At 43.1% G+C, this 22432-nt stretch overlaps 1 protein-coding gene across 1 annotated transcript in view; it reads left to right on the forward strand.

Moving 5' to 3' along the window:
* kdm7aa (lysine (K)-specific demethylase 7Aa) overlaps nt 1-22432 on the forward strand; it is an 82140-nt gene that overhangs the window by 40716 nt on the left and 18992 nt on the right. The window contains exons 4-9 of the mRNA XM_084330071.1: nt 408-568; nt 7996-8137; nt 10139-10325; nt 14216-14378; nt 19796-19883; nt 22256-22362. Coding sequence (XP_084186197.1) covers nt 408-568; nt 7996-8137; nt 10139-10325; nt 14216-14378; nt 19796-19883; nt 22256-22362 — 848 coding nt within the window. The remainder of the gene's footprint in view (nt 1-407; nt 569-7995; nt 8138-10138; nt 10326-14215; nt 14379-19795; nt 19884-22255; nt 22363-22432) is intronic.

The raw sequence follows: 22432 nt of genomic DNA on the forward strand, positions 1-22432 counted from the left end.
CAGCTTAGCCAGCATTAGTTGTGCAACACGGTCTCATCAGAAAACGTAAATAAAGTATGATTTAGATTCGATTAAAATGTATCGTCATCGCACAAGTAGAGTACAACAAAGTTTGAGTTAGGGTTCCATCAGGGGAACTTAAAAATTTTCTGAAGACACATGTTACATTTTCAATACAATAAGTAAATATATTATACATTATGTACCTTTTTTTCTGTGATCGATTAGTACTTCATTTATATATTTTAAGTGAGAAGATCGGGCTGTTAGCTGCCCAGTGAATTGTAACATTACAGTGAGTTACCAAAAGTTTTAATAGTTTCAACAATTCATCAACTGGCTACATTCATAGCGTTGCAGTCGAGCTCATCCATTCATGCTGCTGTGTGTGTGTGTTTGTGTTTCAGTGGGGAGGAGATTCTGATGAGGATGCAAGGGGACCAGGTGACTCCCAGGTACCTGGAGAGACATGGCTTCCACTACCCCATAGCACTCACTCAGATGGAGGGCCTGGGACTCAAACTGCCTCCTCCCACCTTCTCCGTCAAGGACGTGGAACAGTATGTGGGTAAGGACCCAGTGTTAATTTCGTCAGCTATTTATTTTATTTTTTATTTATTTTTAGATGCTTTTTTTGGCATTATATTGCTTTATTGGACAGACCCGGCGTCCAATAAGAGAGAGGAAGGATAGGAGAAGATATGGGGGGAGTCGAACCCGGGGAGGGCCGTGTTGCACTGCAGTGCGTTACGTGGTGCGCCATCGTCAACTATTTTTAATTTTAGTTTTAGTCTTAGTCATGTAACAAATGCTCTTTTTTAGTTTTCATCATATTTAGTAACCTTCGTTTCTTTTCCGTTTAGTCAGTTTTAGTCAACTACAGGTCTGAGCATTTTAGTCTTAGTTTAGTCTCGATTTAGGCTTTTTTTGTTTTAGTCTCGCTACTCAGTTACAGTCTCATAAATTGGAATGAGCAAAAAAAAGCTAATGTTAGTGCAAGCTGGTTAGACTTATGTAAGCTATTTAATGTGTTCTATTGTGGTGGATCAACATAATGTAGCGATCCGTCATGCAGTAATGTAGGGGATAAAGAGGAGAGTTTCCTTTTCTGTACGGTGCTTTATTTCCAGCTCAATATGGGGTTTTACAGGTTGATAATTCCCTTCTCATACACAACACACCTGTATTGTGTATGAGAAGGGCCTGCCTGCTAATAGACTAGCTTCACAACAACAACGTAACATGCGGTCCGTCCTCCCATATCTCCCGGGGGGAAACAACACCCCCAGCATAATAACAAGACCATACAACTAGAGCGACACACGCCCACGGAACGATGTGTTGGGGATAAGGGTTTCACACGGACAATTATGTTTGTTACTTTCCTGTCGGCAAACGAGTTCCTGTTAGCTAGCAAGTAGCAAGTACAATTGAATTTGATGTTGAATAAACTTTTAGCAAGATTTTATTTAGCAAACTACATTTTGTGTTGTCGTTATTAGTCAACAACATTGCATGAATAATTTCGTCACGTTAGTGTCACATGATCTCCATTAACGTCTTGTATCGTTTTCGTCGGGGGAAAGAGCTTTGTTGACGACCATATTTAGTCATAATTTTCGTTGACTAAATTAACACTGGTAAGGACACTGAAGCAGGGCTTGGAAATTTAGGAGCATCCCGACGTCCAGGGGGAAATAAAATATTTTGTCTGGGACGGTACAAACCAGATTTTGTGATTTCCCGGAACCGTAGCTGGGTGGGGGTGTCGAATGAATTTACAATAATAATAATAATAATAGATCAAATTTCTATAGCGCCTTTCATGAAACCCAAGGTCGCTTAAGAGACGCCACATTAAGAGACGGTTCTTCAGTTCATTATGAATAGAACTGTAATTTGGGACAATTTCTGGACAGTTGTTGGAGGGAAGCAACAGTTGTAATTGGATGATTGAGAGAAAAGAGGGTGGGGGTTTGAGATATGTCAATGGTAAGCCCTGCACTGAACGAAACGAAATGTGCGTAGTTTGTAGTGATGCGCGATATATCGGCCGCCGATATAATATCGGCCGATATGGCAGTTTTTATTTTTTTTTATTATATTTTAGCATTTTTACAGCTTTTTCATGGTCATGCAGGACCGACAGAGGAGAGGGCGAACGGGAGGAGAGGTGGGGAGGACATGCGACAAATAACGTCGGGTGCTGGGATCGAACCAGGGTCGGCCGCGTAGGTGCGTGTGGCACTATGGTACGCGCCACAAGGGCGCCCCTGATATGGCAGTTTTTTTACACATCCGTATCGGTCCGATATCAAGATTGGGCCGATATAAATTATAATAATTTTTTATATATATATACGGTATATATATATATATTTTTTTTATACATGTTTTGGCCTTACAAATATATCAGTCATTTCTGAAAATAAGTTACAAAAGTAATAAAAATATGGATTTGGAAAATAGCTCTTTATTTGATTATCATAAAAAAGTGTTTTCTATACAGAGATATCGACATCTGTAAATATCGGTATCGGCCAGAACAGCAATATTAATATATCGGTTATCGGTATCGGCCACAATTTTCACATCGGTGCATCACTAGTAGTTTGGCATCAGATTTGCCAAACATATATGATTGTTTATCTTCTTTCAATGGGATCTTAATGCGATATCACTCGAAACACAAATTTTTTCTTGTGTAAATTAATGGTAACAAGCACATAATTTGATATGACACTTTACAATGCCAAGCGATTCAGTGTGATTGACAATCAATCGGATTATTATTACACATGATTTCGCATGTGGGCAGATATCCTGATTCCAGATATAAATACCTCATATTACGGTGACCAATTTCCTCCATATAATACCCGTCTACATTAGCTCCGGTGACGGTTCTAATGAAAGCGCCCACCATCGGCCCGGCGACCGCCCATCACACACCCAGCAGGCGCCAATATGGACGGGTTACCAGGTTCATGCCGTTTGAACCCACTTATCAGGCATCAGCCTGCCGGCTGAATGAGCTTTAACCCTTTCACTGCCGCACTACCAAACGGTTAACCCTTTCACTGCGACAATACACAGAAGGTTAACCCTTTTCACTGCCACACTACCCGTCGGTAGTGTGATAGTAAAGGGTTAACCTTCTGTAGTGTGGCAGTGAAAGGGCTAAGCGAGGGGCGGCTAGGCTTTCACTGCCCTCTGCCTGACCACCGGCGTTCCCTGTTGAAACGGGGCCTGGCACTTCCAGGCTCCTATTACAAGCCCATTACCTGCCCACTGGTGTTTTTATCATTAAGTTCAGATTACAGACCCTCTCGCTCTATCCTTCCTCTCCCATGCCCTATTGAGCATTAAGCCTCTTTCTGTTTTTTTTCCGCCCGACAAGGCACAGGTGTTAAGACTGGGGCAGCGGGGTGTCTGGTTACATCTCTTTAACAGCGCGGAGACAATGGGGACAAGAGAGAGAGAGGACGCTGTTGTCTCCCGTGTCATGTTAGCTATAGCGTCTAAAAAGCCTAGCTGGCCAGCGCCACCAGCACGGTGCCACTCTTCTTAAGTCGACACCTGCCTGCCTCCCTCGGACCGGCGGCACGCTGCCTGGTAGTTGGGTGGTCTTGATTATTCACGCTGTCGTTAAGTGAGGGGTTTATTTGGAAAGTCATCTCTTCTCTGTGATGAGAAGCTAAAGAAAAATCCAGCTTTTACCGGAACAAACTGCCTGAGGAGACCAGGCTGGCTACTCCAGTGTCTTGTGTTTTAATAAACCACTTTTTAAAGGCGTGCTTTTATAGACTTTGTGGATTTTTGCTTTTGATTTGCCATTGGTTATCGTTCACTTACTTTGTTACCGTTTTTATTTATATATATATATATATATATATATATATATATATATATATATTTTTTTTATAAACTTATTTAATCTCTTCTGTCCCCCCCCCCCCCCCCCCCCCCCCCCCCCCCTTAACCAGTGTTTATTTGTTTTGGCTCATATTGAGAAGCACTTTGCAACTGCGTTTTGAAAAAAGCACTCTATAAATGAAGTGTCTCGTTATTATTATCATTATGTAAAGGAGTAGGGACATTGGACACATGCGTGTTACACTGTATAATGTTATTATCATTATGTGAAGGAGTAGACATTGGATACATGCGTGTTACACAGTATAATATTATTATCATTATGTGAAGGAGTAGACATTGGATACATGCGTGTTACACAGTATAATGTTATTATCATTATGTAAAGGAGTAGGGACATTGGACACATGCGTGTTACACAGTATAATGTTATTATTATTATTATTATTATTATTATTATTATTATTATTATTATTATGTAAAGGAGTAGGGACATTGGACACATGCGTGTTACACAGTATAATGCTATAGCCCCAATGTGAGTCTCTTATGGGGGCTCAAGCTCTGGTGCGTGGGCTTGTCGGCTCGGCCCCTTGGTGACTGCCCTGGGTCCAGCTGTTCTCTGTCATCAGACGCTGGCCAGCTGGGGCCGTGGTGTTTGCGTGTGTGTGTGTGTGTAGGCAAGGGGTGATATAAAAAGGTGGGTGGGAAAACACAACAGCCAGCTGTCTTGCCTGCCCCCCTCCCTCTCTCTCCCACACACACACACACACACACACACATGCCCTGCTTCCGGCCCTTGCTGCAGGCCTTGCCTGACGTGTGTGTGATTTGCAGCCTTCCAACTTCTTTGCTGGTGGAGTTAGTGTCTCTCTCTCTCTCTCTCTCTCTCTCTCTCTCTCTCTCTCTCTCTCTCTCTCTCTCTCTCTCGCTCTCGCTCTCGCTCTCTCACGGAATGAAATGTTGTAACTTGAAGATTTTCTTGTAGTTCATTCCAACCATTTTTGTCACGCTCAGTTTTTACATGTACCGTGTATCTAAAGCAGTGGTTCTCAAACTACGGGTCGCGACCCAAAGTGGGGTCGTGGGTAGGTGACGGTGCACATTGGCAAGTAAAAATATATATATATTTTGTTTATGTTCTGGCAACATATTTTGGCTAAATATGCCTTGTTTTATAAATGTGTATTGATAACATAGTGCTGTAATACAAATTTCGAATAAATATGCATGATCAAGTTCAACAATGTGTGCTTTTATTTTGATATTCCTTAATTCCATGTTGAAATTACACAATACATTAATGAGTGTGGGGGTCGCCAAAAAAATTCCTAAATAAAATGGGGTCGAGGTATAAAAGGTCCTGTGACCTAGTAGCATATGTGCTGTATTAAAAAGCAATCAAAGAGCAGTTATTGGGGACGTTTCATAAGCGGAGCCTTTATAGATACATAAAAATGCAACGCATATGCCTTCTTTAGGACATCCCACTTTTTCATATGAAATGCAACAGTGAGAGAGAAATGTTTCTCCAGTGATGAAACACGCACGCACAAACCCAGTGACCCTCTCCTGCACCCGCCTCCTGTGAAGCCCCTCCCCTCTCTACCATAGCTGGGCCTTATTTCTCCTCACAAGCGTTTTCTTTTTTCTTTTTCTTTTTTTAAAAAGCCACATGGAAATGCCGGCAAGCGCCTGACCCCGTGTGACCCCTTCGCCCACGCTGCCGCTAATTAAAGTCCAATATGAATCTCTTTATGACGAGTGGCTCAGTCTCTTTGTTCATTGTTACGCTGTTTCCTGCGTTTATAGTATGAAATATAGACTTGTGTTTTGCGTGTCATGTTTTACGGGCGAGGCACCGGAGTGTTATGGTATATATCACAGCCAGGGTGTGGGGAATTAACACCAGCCCCCCAGCCCAATGATGGTAAATGTTGTCTGTGTGTTTGTCTGCTTTACTAGACACTTGGGCGGGTAAACAACCAGACTAAAATTGCAGCTATGCTTGTAGAGTAATGAAAGTGTGTGATGAATTTATGGACCCACCAGCCACTGAGGGTGGGCTATGAAAGTTTTTAAGTTTTCCTGCCCTGATCAGACTTTCTCAACCCCAGTCCCTCGACATAAGAGGCCACAGAAACCGCAATAATCAAAAGTAAAGTCATTGTAATAACATCTTACTAGGGCTGGGCAATTAATCGGAAAAAAATCGCGATCTCGATTCATAGACTTATGCAATCTCATATCTAAGTTATGAAGTTTTTTTTTTAATAAAAAAAAAAAAAAAAAAAACGTGATTCACATTTTTTTTTTTTTTATCCACTTTTTCTCCCATTTTTCCATATTTTCTCCCATCCCAATTTCGTATCATCCAATTCAACCCTCCCCTGTCACGGACGCTGTTTCTTGCCTCCCACAAGCCGGCTGCAATGTGGACTAAGTCATACATAGCACAAGTCCCCTCCGGTACTTGAGGTAACAGCAGTCGCATCTTTTCACCTGCGCAGCTCGATCTCTCAGTGTCGAGGAGTAACGCGTGGGAGGCTCACGCTGCCCCCGACACTTCCTGATTCTACTGCGCAGGCGCACCAACCGACTTGTAGGAGTCGCTTGTTCACAACGTTCGATCCCCACCCTTCAGTTTTCCCTCCCCGTAATACGGCCAATGTGTATTACTGCGGACGACCAGCCAAACTGAAAAACAATGTGGAGAGCTGGATTCGAACACGCGAATCCTAGCGTCTCCACACTGGTGGCGAGTGCCTTGCCCACTACACCACCTAGCCGCCCTACGTGATTCACATTTTAGCAAGAATCGTCCAGCACTATCTTACAGATATTTTTTAAATATATATATATATTTTTTTTTGAAAACCGATACCGATATTTTCCGATATCACATTTTAATGCCAATATCGGCCGATAATATCGGACATCCCTACTTACAAGAGGTGTGTTATTTTTTTTTCAGGTAATCACTCCTTTTAGTGTGGAGAGAAAACACCCTGTAAAAATGTACTAACAAAGTGACTGATGAATTAATGGACTATGAGGGCAGCCCTAGATAAATGAAACGATGTATTATTACCATAAACATTAGGACAATGGTAATCCTCGCACTAAAGAACCATAATGTCTGTTTTGACCTTTTTTGTTTTGGACAGCCCATGTATTTGCAATTGTAAAATCTATCCAAATCATTTCGTCAGTGTGACGTATCGCCAGAAAGTACCCGGCCTCTACTGTCTTGATCTATGAATGGGAAAAAGGGGTAGGGACTAGGGACGGCACTCAAGGAATATCGTTTGTTGCACTGCATTGCACACTGATGAAGGCCGGACGGTCGAAAACGTTTCCCTACCAAACGATATTCCTTGAGTGTGGTCGACTCCCTTACCCCTTTTTTCTACTTGTGACTTACTATTTTTGGACTACGCACCTGTCTGAGCGCAGTGGTTACCTTCTCTACTTCCAATTGATCTATGAATGAACACAATATTCTCACTTACCATCTTTTAGATAATAAAGTTTGAAAACATTGTTCCTCTGAAAACATCCAACAGTAGTTATCTGGTTCTTCGTCTGAGGTACTCTATTGTTGGGGCTCACAGGAATTAGGGGTTTGGGGCGCTCTCTGTTTTCATTGTTGGGGGAAATGTGCCCTTGAACGAGGCACAGAACCCCAAACGCTATTCCAAGCAGGGTTCGCACAAGGTCCTTGAAGTGCTTAAAGTGCTTGATTTTTTTAACAAAAAGTCAAGGCCTGGAATTCCTTAAACGGCCCATTTTTTAACGAGGTGCTTAAAAGTCCTTGAAATTCAAATCAACCATTCGCATTGAATGTTTTGTTCATCCATGATCAAATTGTTCTGAATTAAGAAACCTTATTTTTTGTTCTCTTTTAATCAAATCGGTCTCGTGCCCAACTGCTTTTCCCCATTTATTCTTGTGATGCTCTACTTACTTAAATTGTATGCTTCGAGTGACATCCTTGAAAATAAAAAAATAGTGCTTTTAAAGTCTGCGGGAACCCTGTATAAGAATAAAACCCTTTCAATTGGCCTTGTGTAAACTGACCATAAAGTAATATCCTCTACTTGTTTGTCTCTGTCCCAGGTGGCGACAAGGTCATCGACGTGATCGACGTGGCGCGGCAGGCGGACAGTAAGATGAAGCTCAGTGCGTTCATCCGGTATTACTGTAACCCGCAGCGGCCCAAAGTGCTCAACCTCATCAGTCTGGAGTTCTCCGACACCAAGTAAGCCACGCCCCCACAGTCTTCATGTTTACGGATGCCGTCCGACGTCAACCTATTGGCACAACTGTTGTTGCTTCCCTCAAGACAGTTGTGATTGGAGGATCGAGAAAAGAGGGCGGGTCTGAGAGAGGTCAATTGGCATTTTTATGACTTTTTCACTGGGAGGTGGTTGTTGTCATGAGCAACAGCATAAAAACATCAGGGACTTTTGACTTAACCCTTTCACTACCACACTACAGAAGGTTAACCTTTCACTACCACACTACTTGGTAGTGATACTAAGGGTTAACCTTCTGTAGTGTGGTAGTGAAAGGGTTAACCCTTTGCCGTGTGGCAGTGAAAGGGTTAACCTTCTGTATTGTCGCAGTGAAAGGGTTAACCATTTGGTAGTGTGGTAGTGAAAGTGTTAAAGAACACGTGAATTTCAGTTAATTTCTCCTTTTTTTTATTTAGAAATTTAATTTGTTTTTTTGTGCATGCAAGCCGTTCTATTACAAGTGTGAGATGGTCTCTATCTTGTCTTCAGTGTGAGATGGTCTCTATCTTGTCCTCAGTGTGAGATGGTCTCTATCTTGACCTCAGTGTGAGATGGTCTCTATCTTGACCTCAGTGTGAGATGGTCTCCATCTTGTCCTCAGTGTGAGATGGTCTCTGTCTTGTCCTCAGTGTGAGATGGTCTCTATCTTGTCCTCAGTGTGAGATGGTCTCTATCTTGTCCTCAGTGTGAGATGGTCTCTATCTTGTCTTCAGTGTGAGATGGTCTCTATCTTGTCCTCAGTGTGAGATGGTCTCTATCTTGTCCTCAGTGTGAGATGGTCTCTATCTTGACCTCAGTGTGAGATGGTCTCTATCTTGTCCTCAGTGTGAGATGGTCTCTCTCTTGTCCTCAGTGTGAGATTGTCTCTATCTTGTCCTCAGTGTGAGATGGTCTCTATCTTGTCCTCAGTGTGAGATGGTCTCTATCTTGTCCTCAGTGTGAGATGGTGTCTATCTTGTCCTCAGTGTGAGATGGTCTCTATCTTGTCTTCAGTGTGAGATGGTCTCTATCTTGTCTTCAGTGTGAGATGGTCTCTATCTTGTCCTCAGTGTGAGATGGTCTCTATCTTGTCTTCAGTGTGAGATGGTCTCTGTCTTGTCCTCAGTGTGAGATGGTCTATCTTGTCCTCAGTGTGAGATGGTCTCTATCTTGTCTTCAGTGTGAGATGGTCTCTATCTTGTCCTCAGTGTGAGATGGTCTATCTTGTCCTCAGTGTGAGATGGTCTCTATCTTGTCCTCAGTGTGAGATGGTCTCTATCTTGCCCTCAGTGTGTGTGTCTGTCTGTAATAATAATAATAATAAACTTTATTTGTATAGCACCTTTCATACAGAAACTGCAGCTCAAAGTGCTTTACAACAGAAAACACAAATGTACACAAATCAACACAGGTAGTGAACAAGACCAAAAGAGATTTAGAAGCTGGAGTAAAGTTGATGGTCTTTACTGTTTCTCTTCAAGTACACTTTGTAAATAATAATAAAAAAAAAAAAAAATAATAATAATTTTCCAATGCACAGACATAGCTGGAAAAATACAGTAGCTGAAGCTGAGAGCAGACCTCATGGCAAAAACACCTGGCAGAATCACATGACTAAATCAGCAAATAGCATAAAAGCTAGAGAAAATGAGTGCAATACTTAATACATTTAATACACTTAATACTTTACATAATGACTAAACCCTCCCTTTGCCCTCTCTCTCCTGCCCTCCCTCCCTCACTCTCCTGCCCTCCCTCTCTCTCTCTCTCTCTATCTCTCTCTCTCTCTCTCTCTCTCTCTCTCTCTCTCTCTCCTGCCCTCCCTCCCCCCCTCCCCCCCCTCTCTCTCCTGCCCTCCCCCCCTCTCTCTCTCTCCTGCCCTCCCTCTCTCTCTCCTGCCCTCCCTCCCTCCCTCTCTCCTGCCCTCCCTTCCTCCCTCTCTCTCTCCTGCCCTCCCTCCCTCCCTCTCTCTCTCCACCCTCCAGGATGTCCGAGCTTGTGGTGGTGCCTGATGTAGCCCAGAAGATGTCCTGGGTGGAGAACTATTGGCCGGACGACTCCTTCTTCCCCAAGCCATTTGTCCAGAAGTACTGTCTGATGGGAGTCAAGGACTGCTACACGGACTTCCACATAGACTTCGGAGGCACCTCTGTGTGGTACCATGTTCTCTGGGTACGTGTGTGTGTGTGTGTCTCCCTCTCCCTCTCCCTCTCCCTCTCCCTCTCCATCTCCATCTCCATCTCCATCTCCATCTCCATCTCCATCTCCATCTCCCTCTCTATATATATATATATAGTCTACCTGGATTAGAACCCTGGTCCTCTGCATGAGAAACCAAACATCTGGTCAGCCAAAGGGAACTCTCCCATGGCCAAGAGAGATATTAGGCTTACTGAGCATAGATATAGATAGATAGAGATATTTATTGATACAAATATACATATAGAGGCCCACCATTATCAAAAGGATAAAAACACAAGAAAGCTTGCAGCTTATTTCCATTGCGGTCCTTCAGATGTCTGAGTAATATGCACTGGTGAGTGTCTGCCTGCATGTGTGTAGGTGTATGAGAGTATGAGGGCATGATACAACATGCACTTGTCAGAGCCTGTGGGTAAAGCGAGGGTGTGCCCACCACGCAGGGGGGAGGAAAACATGGGGAGATCAAATACAATTAATACAAAAAAATATATATACCCCTCAAAACCTAATAAAATACCTTAAAAATAAATAAAATCAACTAAGATAAATAAAATATGAATAAACCCAGGTTCTGCTTCTCCTGATCCAGCTCTTTACTTTGCCTTTAAAAGAGGAATAGCGGCTTATTAACTTAATGTCTGCTGGTAGCCTATTCCAAGCATCAGACTCTGTTACATGTGCAAATGTACGTTTTGTACATATCAAAGAGTCGAAAATGTGTTGCCCATCTTAAAGATTGGGCAATAATTGAATATTATCAATTCTTGTCTTTCAATGCAATCTTGTCGTGGTGAAATTAGGAGGTGATGTAGGCTTGATACGCAATAGATACAAATTAACGACGCGATAACAAATCAGATGAGAGCAGTCAAACAACTATTACTCTGAAGGGAATAAAGTTACTTGGACGCTTTCGTTTTCAGTGGACGTGTGCAATAATGATGGTAAAACCTTCTAACAAACCATTTTCTAAACAGTTTCAAAGTGATTCACGGACAAGAACACAGATTTAAACATGGTAGATTAAAACGCATGATGATATAAAGAATAATAGTAGGGATGTCCGATATTATCGGCCTACCGATATTATCGGACGATATTGGCATTAAAATGTGATTTGGTTCCCGGACCCGTCGTTATTTGCCGAATGTCTTCCCCCCACTCTGTCTCCCGTTCCTCCTCTCTCTCTCTCTCTACTGGACTGCCCAGTAGTAAAAAGCGATAAACGCTAAAAAATTAATCGGAAATTATCGGTATCTGTTTTCAAAACAAACAAAAAAACGAGTTATTTAATTTTTTTTTACATTTATTTAACCTTTATTTACCCAGGCAAGCAAGTAAGAACAAATTCTGATTTAATTTATTGTCAAAAGTATGCATAATGTTATGTTAATTCCACAACAAGACATATGTAATGTTAATTACCTGAAATTATTCTGTTTTTTGGGGGGGGGGGGACCCTGCATATATCAGTATCGGTTGATATCGGTATCGGAAAGTTGGACAATATCGGTATATCGGTATCGGTAAAAAAGCCAATATCGAGCATCCCTAGTTACGAGGTTTAGACAGAAGATCGGTTTAATGCTTTCCCATTGTTTAAACTTTGTAAAACCACACACACACATATGGAGGATGATCTAAAATAAAATAAAAATAATTAATGGAGTTACGAGGTTTTCTTCCGCCAGTGACGATAGTTAACTTCATCCTCCACTGCTTTATTGACCCGCATCAATGAGAACACTGTTCCAATCACCATCTGTTCAGAATCAGAAAGGTCTTTATTTGCCAAGTCGTTTTCACATACAAGGGAATTTGCTTTGGTCGTTTTCTGTCCGACATTAGCGGACAGACATCAACAGACGGATAATACAATAAAGAGGGGGAGTAAGATGAACTGAAATATGAACTAAGTTGAGCACAATAGAATATAATATAATTATGAAACAAAATATAGGCCAGGGCTGTACACTGTAAATAAAGAGGTTGAATAATATTAAATGGGATATAAACTAAATTAAATATAGTACAATAAAGATAAAATAGGAATAGGTCAGGGCTGTGCAATTGGGCAGTTATGTGCAAAGAGTATGAGTCTGTGAAGTATGAATGTGTATCAATACACATTTATAAAACGAGGCTTATTTAGCCAAAATATGTTGCCAGAACATAAAAAAAAAATATATATATATATATATATATATATATATATATATATATATATATATATATATATATAATTTTCCACAACCTGTAGTTTGAGAACCGCTGATTTAGAGCAATCGCCGCTGATTGGCTAGCCCTGGTAGAAGGTCACCTCGCTCCTACAGCAGGTCTGTTACACTGTGTCCTGACTGATTGCGACGTGAGACAAAATCTGTTTTTGGTTGCTTTGATTTCACTTGGCGTGTGACGCGCCGCTTGAGCTAAACTTTTTATCGGAATACCCTGTTCCTGTTTCCTTCCCGTCACTCACATTGTAGGATTGTGTTTACGAGACGTAGTGCATATTTAACGGATTCCGCGTGGACAGAGAGTCGTACGCTCACCTTTATTTAGGACATGGTGTTAGTCGGACAGCTCCAGGACGCCTGCACTCATACCGTGCCCAGGGTTCGCACAAGGTCCTTGAAGTGCTTAGAGTGCTTGATAATTTTTTTTGTAAAGGTCAAAGCCTGGAATTCCTTGAAAACAGCACATTTTTTAACAAGGTGCTTAAAAAGTCCTTTAAATTCAAATCAACCACATTCACATTGAAAGTGTTGTTCATCCAGGATAAAGAATTTCTGAATAAAGACATTTTATTTTTCTATTTAAAGTGTAACTAATTGTCGGAAATTGGTTTTAAGCCATAGATATTGGATCTGATTTTTTTTCTATAAAAACAGCATTTAAAAGTGAATTGTATCCTTTTTAAATGCTCTTTTAAAATGAAAAAATAGTGCTTGGAAAAGTACACAAAAGTCCTTGAATTTTATTTTGCAATGCCTGTGGGAACCCTGCGTCCCCGTGATGATCCATTCCACCTCAGACTGCTGCCCCAGTGTGAGTGGGTTTAACATCATCAGGCTTTAGAGGCTCTGGAAACTCAACTCCAATAACTGGAACGAATGGTTAACACAGTACTTTATTGATACAGGTAATAAAGGCCAGAGTCTGATCTGAATTACTCTGATTCATTACATATTTATACACTTGATGTCATTAAAGCAACTGTGTTGCTGCCTCCCCTTCTTCCATTGGCTTATCTTTCTTGTTTGTTTTCCAACAGATGTTGGACAGTAAATAACAGTAGAGAGAGGTCAGACCATCTGGACATGAAACCGGACCTCTGGACAGACACGTCCGTATTACACATGCCATGAGGCCCACAGATAATAATTGGTGTTATTAGTTAACGAGTATATAAAACATGTTATAACTGTTACGGCTTGGTATTCCACCACAATCTCTCCCCCTATCATTTTGGTCTGAAAATCTTGAGTTCTGCTCCGCTTGAAGTTAATGTCAGCCGCCAACCAAACAACTTGGCCGTGCCATGTGGTGTAACACAGCTGTAGCTAACTAATGACATTAATAATGGCTCTGCTTGGTTGAGCTCCGCCAGTGAAGCAGCATGGACCATAGTCAATAGTAGTGTCAGTTCTTGCTCACTGGCACACCAAGAAATAAAAAAAATGTTTATGCAGCTATGACATGTCTGACTCAATGATGACGTATGTCTCCCCTTCTCTCTGCCCTCTTTCTCTCTCTGTCTTTCCCTCTCTCTCTCTCTCTCACTCTCTCATCCCTCTCCCTCATCCCTCTTCCTCCTCTCTCTCCCCTCTCCTCCCCGCCCTTCTCTGTTGTGCCTGCAGGGGGAGAAGATCTTCTACCTGATCAGACCCACTCCAGCCAACCTTGCACTATATGAGTCATGGAGCTCCTCGCCCAATCAGAGTGAGGTGTTCTTCGGGGACAAGGTGGACAAATGCTACAAGTGTGTCGTCCCCCAAGGAACCACCCTGCTCATCCCCACAGGTGTGTGTGTGTGTGTGTGTGTGTGTCGTCCCCCAAGGAACCACCCTGCTCATCCCCACAGGTGTGTGTGTGTGTCTACAGATCTAGACAATGAGTCCTAGACTTTTAAGTATCCGCCAATACCAAGTACCTAGGTAGAAGGTGAGCATGGACTGCTGCCAATATTGAGAACTAACGGCTGGAGAACTTGAGAACTGTTAGGACTGTCTGACTCTTAATACTAAACACTGCACAGACTCCGGTGCAGTGTGCTACTACTATATATACCATGTATACTGTTATTATTATTATTATTATTATTATTATTATTATTATTATGATTATTATTATTATTATTATTATTATTATTATTATTATTATTATTATTATTATTATTGATGATTGAATTCTGCCAGGGGGGGGGGGGGGGGGGGGGGGGGGGGGGACACACACCAATGTGTGAAAGTGGGCAAAACCCAGTCAGAATTATTACCCATTACAAAAGGATCGATCCTAGGCCCCGTTTTTATTTACTATTTATATTAATTATATAATTGTGTCCTTGAAGGGCTGTCGAGCCCATTTATATGCGGATGACACGATTATCTACTGTACCGCGGATTCTGTATAATTAGCTACTGGCAATCTACAACATTCATTTAATGCTCTGCAAGATGAGCTTATAGGCCTTAAGCTTGTACTAAATGCAAGCAAAACTAAATTCATGGTGTTCTCCCGGGCCAGAAATATTGATCACAACAGTTTGCTTATATCGACCTAGAAATGGGTCTGACATAGAAAGGGTAACTGAATATAAATATCTTGGAATCTGGCTCGATGATACATTTTTGTTTAAATATCATATAGACAACCTTGCCAGTAATTTGAGGCAAAAATTGGTTTCCTGTACAGGAATAGATCTAGTTTCCCAATGATGTGTACAAAGAGGGTTATTGAAGCAGTCTTTCTATCTGTCTTGGATTATGGAGATGTGATTTATAGAAATGCTGCCCCTTCGACTCTTAAAACCACTAAATTCCACTTATCATTCTGCTCTTAGATTTATCACTGGTGACCGATATGATACACACCACTGCATCTTATATGAGAAAGTGGGTTGGTCTTCTCTGGCAGATAGGCGAAATCAACACTGGTATTTATTTATCCATTAACGGGAAATTACATCCTTATCTCACATCAGTACTAGTTTGGAACTCTAGACCCTATATGACAAGCTCAAATGATTGGCTTAAACTGGAGACCCAACTTGGAAAATCAGCATTCCATTATAGTAAAACTACCTATAATGCAGGGGAGGTTTAGAGGCTGACTTGCAGGCCTGCCTATTTTTGACTTGGCCTACTTATATTAGTTAAAAACAGTATATATAGTCTTTCAGGTGTTTTGCGCATTGGTCTTAAATTTGTTTATCTTCATCTGGGATGCAGTTTCCGGTTGGGCATGTCGTGGTTGGAGGGGGACACAGGTAGTTTGAGTGTACTTGGATTGTTTGTGCATGCGTGGTGGTGGTGGGGGTGTTGTTTCTGTGAGCTGCTTTGTTGCCTCTGGTCCTGGTGGCCTTGCCCTTGTGGGGGAATTGGTGGGTTCTATGTTTTTGCTTTTGGATTCTGTGGGGGGAGGGCGGGTCGTGTGCCCCATGGCCTGTGGCCGTGCCGAGTGGGTCGACGATTCTGGATGTTCGGGAATCGGGTGTATGGACCCGGTGGTGGTTGGATGGGGGGGGGGCGTGTGGCATTGTGGGTGGTCTGGGATAGCACTGGGACCTTTGGGACACTGGGGGTTGTGGTGGGTTCTTCATGCGGAGGGTCCCTGGGGTGTCGGTGGGTTGGGGGGGTTCAGTGGTGGGCGCTGGCCGGGTTCCGTCGGGGCGTGTGCAGGAGGCTGGTGTTTGACTCTAGGGAGGTCTGGGGGGGGGGGGTGGGGGGGGGGGGTTACTTGGGTCCTATGGCGCCTATGGCTTCGGCTGGACCTTTCCTGGAGTTGGGTGCTGCTCTCTTGCGTGTGCTTTAGTGGATTTTGGTTGGTTTTCATCATTGGGCTCCCTCGGTTCGCTGGCGGTTTGGGGGTTCCTTGAGTGGGGGGCCTCGCTGGGGCTTCTGCTGTGTTCCGGGGTGTCCCGGGCGGGGGTCCCGGTGTCGTCTCGGACCATCCCCGGCGCTGCGTGTCTTCTCATTTGGCCGCTGTTGTGGCCGTCTGCTTGGGTGTTTGGAGTCGTGGCTCCTTTGGCGTGGCTGCGGGTCCTGGGGTGTGTGGCCTGTCATTCCTCCATGGTGTTTGGGGGCGGGGGCGTGGGATTCGCTGGTTTCCGGGGGAGATAGAGCGGCCCGCAGGGGTGGCATTCCCGTCGGTGTGAGTGGCACGCGGGCTGTTTGTATTTTCCTTCGGTCATGACATGCTTTATCAGGGGGGGATGTCTTGGATGGGGATGTGGTGAGGATTGATGTGTGGGCTGTTTGGGGGACTGGCTGTTCCGGAGGGGGGGGGGGGGTTCACATGCCTTCGAGCAACACTGTACTTATTGTACTTATTTTATGCCTATTCTTATGTCTGCACGTTTACATTGCACTACTTTTATTGTCTTTTATACCTATTCTTATGTCTGCAATTTATGCATTGTTTTTATTCTGTCAACTGTGCGCTGATTTTATCATATGTTCATTTTATACTAATTGCTATGGGGCACTCTGGACTGTGGTCCATGTGTGAAAAGTGCTAGATAAGAGTTATTAATATTTATTATTATATTGTAAATAATGTATGCATTACATACATTAGTCTCGACGACATGAGGGTGACCTCAATTGTCCTTTCGAGAATAAATAAAGGTTTGAATGAATTTTGGGCAAAAATGATACAATAAAATGTTCAACCTTTTTTATAGAGCTACAACACCTTTCTATGCGTCATCATATTGCTTTGCTTTGATTTCTGACACGTTTCATATTGGGGAAATTCTCCCAGATAGTAGATACCCTATTTTCCCTGATATTTGATCTCTAGTTTCTATGTACCTGTGTGTGTGTGTGTGTGTGTGTGTGTGTGTGTGTGTGTGTGTATAAGATAAGATAAGATATTCCTTTATTGATCCCCTTGGGGGAAATTCAGGCATCCTAGCAGCATGAGGGAGGGGAGGTACAGGTAGTAAAAAAGCAGTGTAAACAATATAACAAATCAATATAATTAACTCTGGACATGTGCATATGGGCAACAAGGTGTGAGATGAGGGTACTATGTGTGCCCTCTCAGTTATATTTGCCCTACAATAAATAGTTACAATATATAATCCAATAATCTAAATCTAATCTAATATATAATCTGGAAACAAAAAAACTAAATGCTAAATAATATGCAATATATAATCTAATAATCCAATCTAAATCTAATCTAATATATAATCTAAACATGCTAAATATATGATCTGATTCACATACATAAGGTGCGGTATGCATAAGGTAGTATACACACACAGTGTGTGTGTGCGTGTGTGTGTGTCTCTTTGTGTGTGTGTGTGTGTGCGTGTGCTTCTCCTCAGGACACTGTTTCAAACAGAGATTGTCCCTAAAGGACCTCTTCCACTGACTTCACATGTAGTCTTGGATGAGTGCCCACTCTGCGATTCCCAAGCACATTAAATTATACTCTCACAGACACTCTCTCTCTTTCTCTCTGTCTGTCTGTCTGTCTCTCTCTCTCTGGCTGGCGGTGTCTCTCTCTCTAGCTGGCTGTGTCTCTCTCTCTAGCTGGCTGTGTGTCTCTCTCTAGCTGGCTGTGTGTCTCTCTCTAGCTGGCTGTGTCTCTCTCTCTTTCTGTCTGTCTCTCTTTCTCTCTCTATGTCTCTCTCTCTCTCTGGCTGGCTGTGTCTCTCTCTAGCTGGCTGTGTGTCTCTCTCTAGCTGGCTGTGTCTCTCTCTATGTCTCTCTCTCTCTCTGGCTGGCTGTGTCTCTATGTCTCTCTCTGGCTGGCTGGCTGGCTGTGTGTCTCTCTCTCTGTCTGTCTCTCTTTCTCTCTCTGGCTGGCTGGCTGGCTGTGTGTCTCTCTCTCTGTCTGTCTGTCTCTCTTTCTCTCTCTATGTCTCTCTCTGGCTGGCTGGCTGGCTGTGTGTCCCTCTGTCTGTCTCTCTCTCTCTGGCTGGCTGTGTGTCTGTCTGTCTCTCTTTCTCTCTCTGTCTCTCTCTCTCTGGCTGGCTGCTGTGTCTCTCTCTCTGTCTGTCTATGTCTCTTTCTCTCTCTATATGTCTCTCTCTGGCTGGCTGGCTGGCTAGCTGTCTCTCTCTGTCTATCTATGTCTCTTCTCTTTCTCTCTGGCTGTCTGTGCGTCTGTATGTGTGTTTGTGTCTCTCTCTGGCTGGCGGTCTCTCTCTCTGGCTCGCGGTCTCTCTCTCTCTGGCTGGCAGTCTCTCTCTCTCTGGCTGGCGGTCTCTCTCTCTCTGGCTGGCGGTCTTTCTCTCTCTGGCTGGCGGTCTCTCTCTCTCTGGCTGGCGGTCTCTCTCTCTCTGGCTCGCGGTCTCTCTCTCTCTGGCTGGCAGTCTCTCTCTCTCTCTCTGGCGGTCTCTCTCTCTCTCTCTGGCGGTCTCTCTCTCTCTGGTTATTAAGTTGAGCCAGAGAGTAAAGAAAGCGTTCAATAGAGAGGGTGTGGAGAGGTGGGATTTAAGAGAGGTCAGGGGGCGCTGTAGGTCAGTCAACCACGTTTTAGTGGCTGTATTATCAGGTCGTCTATCAGGCTCCCATCACCCTCAGCCTCTGGTTTCTCTCTCTCGCTCTCTGTCTCTCTCGCTCTCGCTCTCTCTGGAATGGTTCTTGTTGTCAGTCTGGTCTTATCCCCATTAAATATGACTGTTGTGAAGATAAGATAAGTGTGTGTTCAAGAGATTTATTAGTCACATACTGTACATACACGAGACGTGTAGTGAAATGGAGGTGGACATGCCGGCCTTGATTGTGCAAAAAATACTAATAATAATAGAATAGATAATAAAATAGACATGATAAAAAGTACTAAGATAAAATACAATACAATGCTAAGCTTATGAATGAAAGGTAATGAGTCCTATATACACTACTATACAATATACAGTTATACTATATAACAAACTATACTATACTAGCTAAACGAACTACTATACAAAAACATAGTTATGTTTTGTAATGTATTGTATGTGTGTGTGTGTGTGTGTGTGTGTGTGGTGTGTGTGTGTGTGTGTGTGTGTGGGAGCGTGCACGTGTATTTAAGTGTGTGTGTACGTGTACATGCTCATGCTCGGGCATATGAGTGAGGTATTTTAGGTATCATGTGTGTGCACACACACACACACACACACTCGCACACACACACACTCGCACACACAGAAATCTATATGGGTGTCAGCAGGCAGTCAGTGGGTCAGCTGTGTGATATGTGTGCTCTGCTGCCCCCTGCAGGATGGATCCATGCTGTTCTCACCTCTCAGGATTGCATGGCGTTCGGAGGGAACTTCCTCCACAACCTCAATATTGGCATGCAGCTCAGGTGATTAATTAATTCATGCATGCAGCTCAGGTGATTAATTAATTAATGCATGCAGCTCAGGTGATTGGACTTGCAGGATTTTTTTTAACCCTTTCACTACCACACTACAGAAGGTTAACCCTTTACTATCGCACTACAGACGTCTGTCTGTATTGCGATTGCGATTGTTGAATTTATAGGAACACGCCGACGTTATGGGAAATTCGCTTCCCGTCTTGTCCAGGCTAGCCGCTATGCATCCGCTTCTATTCACAGCTAGGCTTAGCGTGCAGCCGGGATGGCTTTCTATTGAACACACACAGAGGAAACTGGTATCACTATCTATCTATCTTCTTCTGTCTGACTGAGATGATGGTAAACACATTTCCCATAATGTTGGCCTGGTCCTTTTTAAAGCTGCAGTATGTTGTTTTTGGAGGGAAATCTGAACCTAAAGTAAGAGAAATGTGTTTGTGTTTGAAGCTTGAAAACTACATAGAAAGCACTGTTTCACAGTGTTGTTTACATGTGCAGGGCCTATATTTTATTTGACTGTCTTTACTTTTTGATTTATGACACATAAAAGAAATAAAGAATATTATATACCGGTATATGCAAGTGAATCTCCTGCGGGCTGTTGGTGCTCCGTCAGACCACTGCTTTGTAAACAGTTCAGGGTTCGCACAAGGTCCTCTTTTTATTTTTTTTCCCACTTTTTCTCTCATCCCAATTTCGTATCATCCAATTCAACCCTCCCCTGTCTCGAACGCTGTTTCTTGCCTCCCACAAGCCGGCTGCAATGTGGACTAAGCCATACATAGCACGAGTCCCCTCCGATACTCGAGGTAACAGCAGTCGCATCTTTTCACCTGCGCAGCGCGATCTTTCAGCGTCAGGGGTCTGCGCTTTGGAGGGGCGCCGCCCCCATCGCTTCCTGATTCTACTGCGCAGGCGCACCAACCGACCTGTAGGAGTCGCTGTCCACAACGCCGATCCCCACCCATCAGTTTCCCACCCCCTAATACTGCCAATGTGTATTAGTACGGACGACCAGCTAAACTGAAAGCAATGTGGAGCGCTGGGCTCGAACAGGCGAACCCAGCGTCTCCAGTATTCATGGTGAGCGCCTTGCCCACTGCACCACGTAGCCGCCTGGGTTCGCACAAGGTCCTTAAAGCGCTTGATTTTTTACAAAAAGTTGAGGCCTGGAATTCCTTGAAAACAGCCCATTTCTTTAACACTTTGAGCGCCAGCCGTGTTTTCCTTTTTACCCCCTTGAATTCCACCATCCACGGCCAATGTTAACGTTAATATCGCCTAATCTATGTTTTAAATTATGGCTATGTGTCTAATCTGCCCGTCGCTTATCAAAGAATCATTTTCCAGTTAACATTGTCAAGGCAGATTGTATTTTTATCACTTCATTTCCGTTTGATAGCATTTTGAAAATCACCCGTTTTCGGGGGAAAAACACCCCATGCCTATGATAATCGCCTTTTACTGGAATATTCCAGAACGTTGTCATTTGTCGGCCTATTTATGAATCGTTTTCAAATAAACGCTAGATGATCGATAGTATATGTGTGCGCACGCACGCTCGTGCCGTGCGCTGATAATCGCTGCTCTTATTTCCTCATGGCTTTTACAGTCAAAACAGCCATATCACATAAACGCTTATATATCCGTGAAAACTAGTCTGATTATCCTAACACTGATAACATAGATTCCTTACCTGAGGTCAGATGGTATCCAAATGGTTTATTCCAATTTCCGATCGCCATTCGAAAAAATCGATAATTGTATTGATCTATCGTGTGTACAGTATAACCCATATTCGCCGTGGCTCAGAGGCTCCAGAATGAACTCTGGTAGACCCCGGCTGCATCAGTGAGAAGTAAAATGTGGAGTCAGAAATCCGTTCTCCCATTCACTTTCATTGAGTCCATTCCAAAAGGGTGATTTACCATCTGAGCGCCGGCGGTCCCTGGATCTCCAACGGTAGGCTCGCGTGATGCAATATGATTTCAGATCGATAATAATAATTAAAAAAAAAGGAGAATACTCGTGACGTGGCATTCAACGGTCGGGGCGTAAACCCGAGAAAAGCCGTGAGTGGCATACAAAGTGTTAACAAGGTGCTTAAAAAGTCCTTGAAATTCAAATCAACAATTCGCATTGAAAGTTTTGTTCATCCATGATCAAATTGTTCTGAATCAAGACATTTCTTTATTTAAAGTGTAACTAATTGTCGGAAATTGGTTTTGAGCCATAAATATTGGATACCAATAAAAGAAATTCTATTAAACAAACGGCATTTAAAATAAAAATAGTGCTTGGAAAAGTACTTGAAAGTCCTTGAATTTCATTTTGCAATGTCTGTGGGAACCCTGCAGGTGTTATGAAATGGAGCGTCGGCTGAAAACGCCAGACCTTTTCAAGTTCCCTTACTTTGAGGCCATCTGTTGGTATGTGGCCAAGAACCTCCTGGAAACCCTAAAAGGTAAGAGACATACTTACTGTATCCCTCCTCTCATACTGTATCGCTCATACTGTATCCCTCCTCTCATACT

The sequence above is a fragment of the Notolepis coatsorum genome (assembly GCF_963971535.1).
Source record: "Notolepis coatsorum genome assembly, chromosome: 15".
Classification (NCBI taxonomy): domain Eukaryota; kingdom Metazoa; phylum Chordata; class Actinopteri; order Aulopiformes; family Paralepididae; genus Notolepis; species Notolepis coatsorum.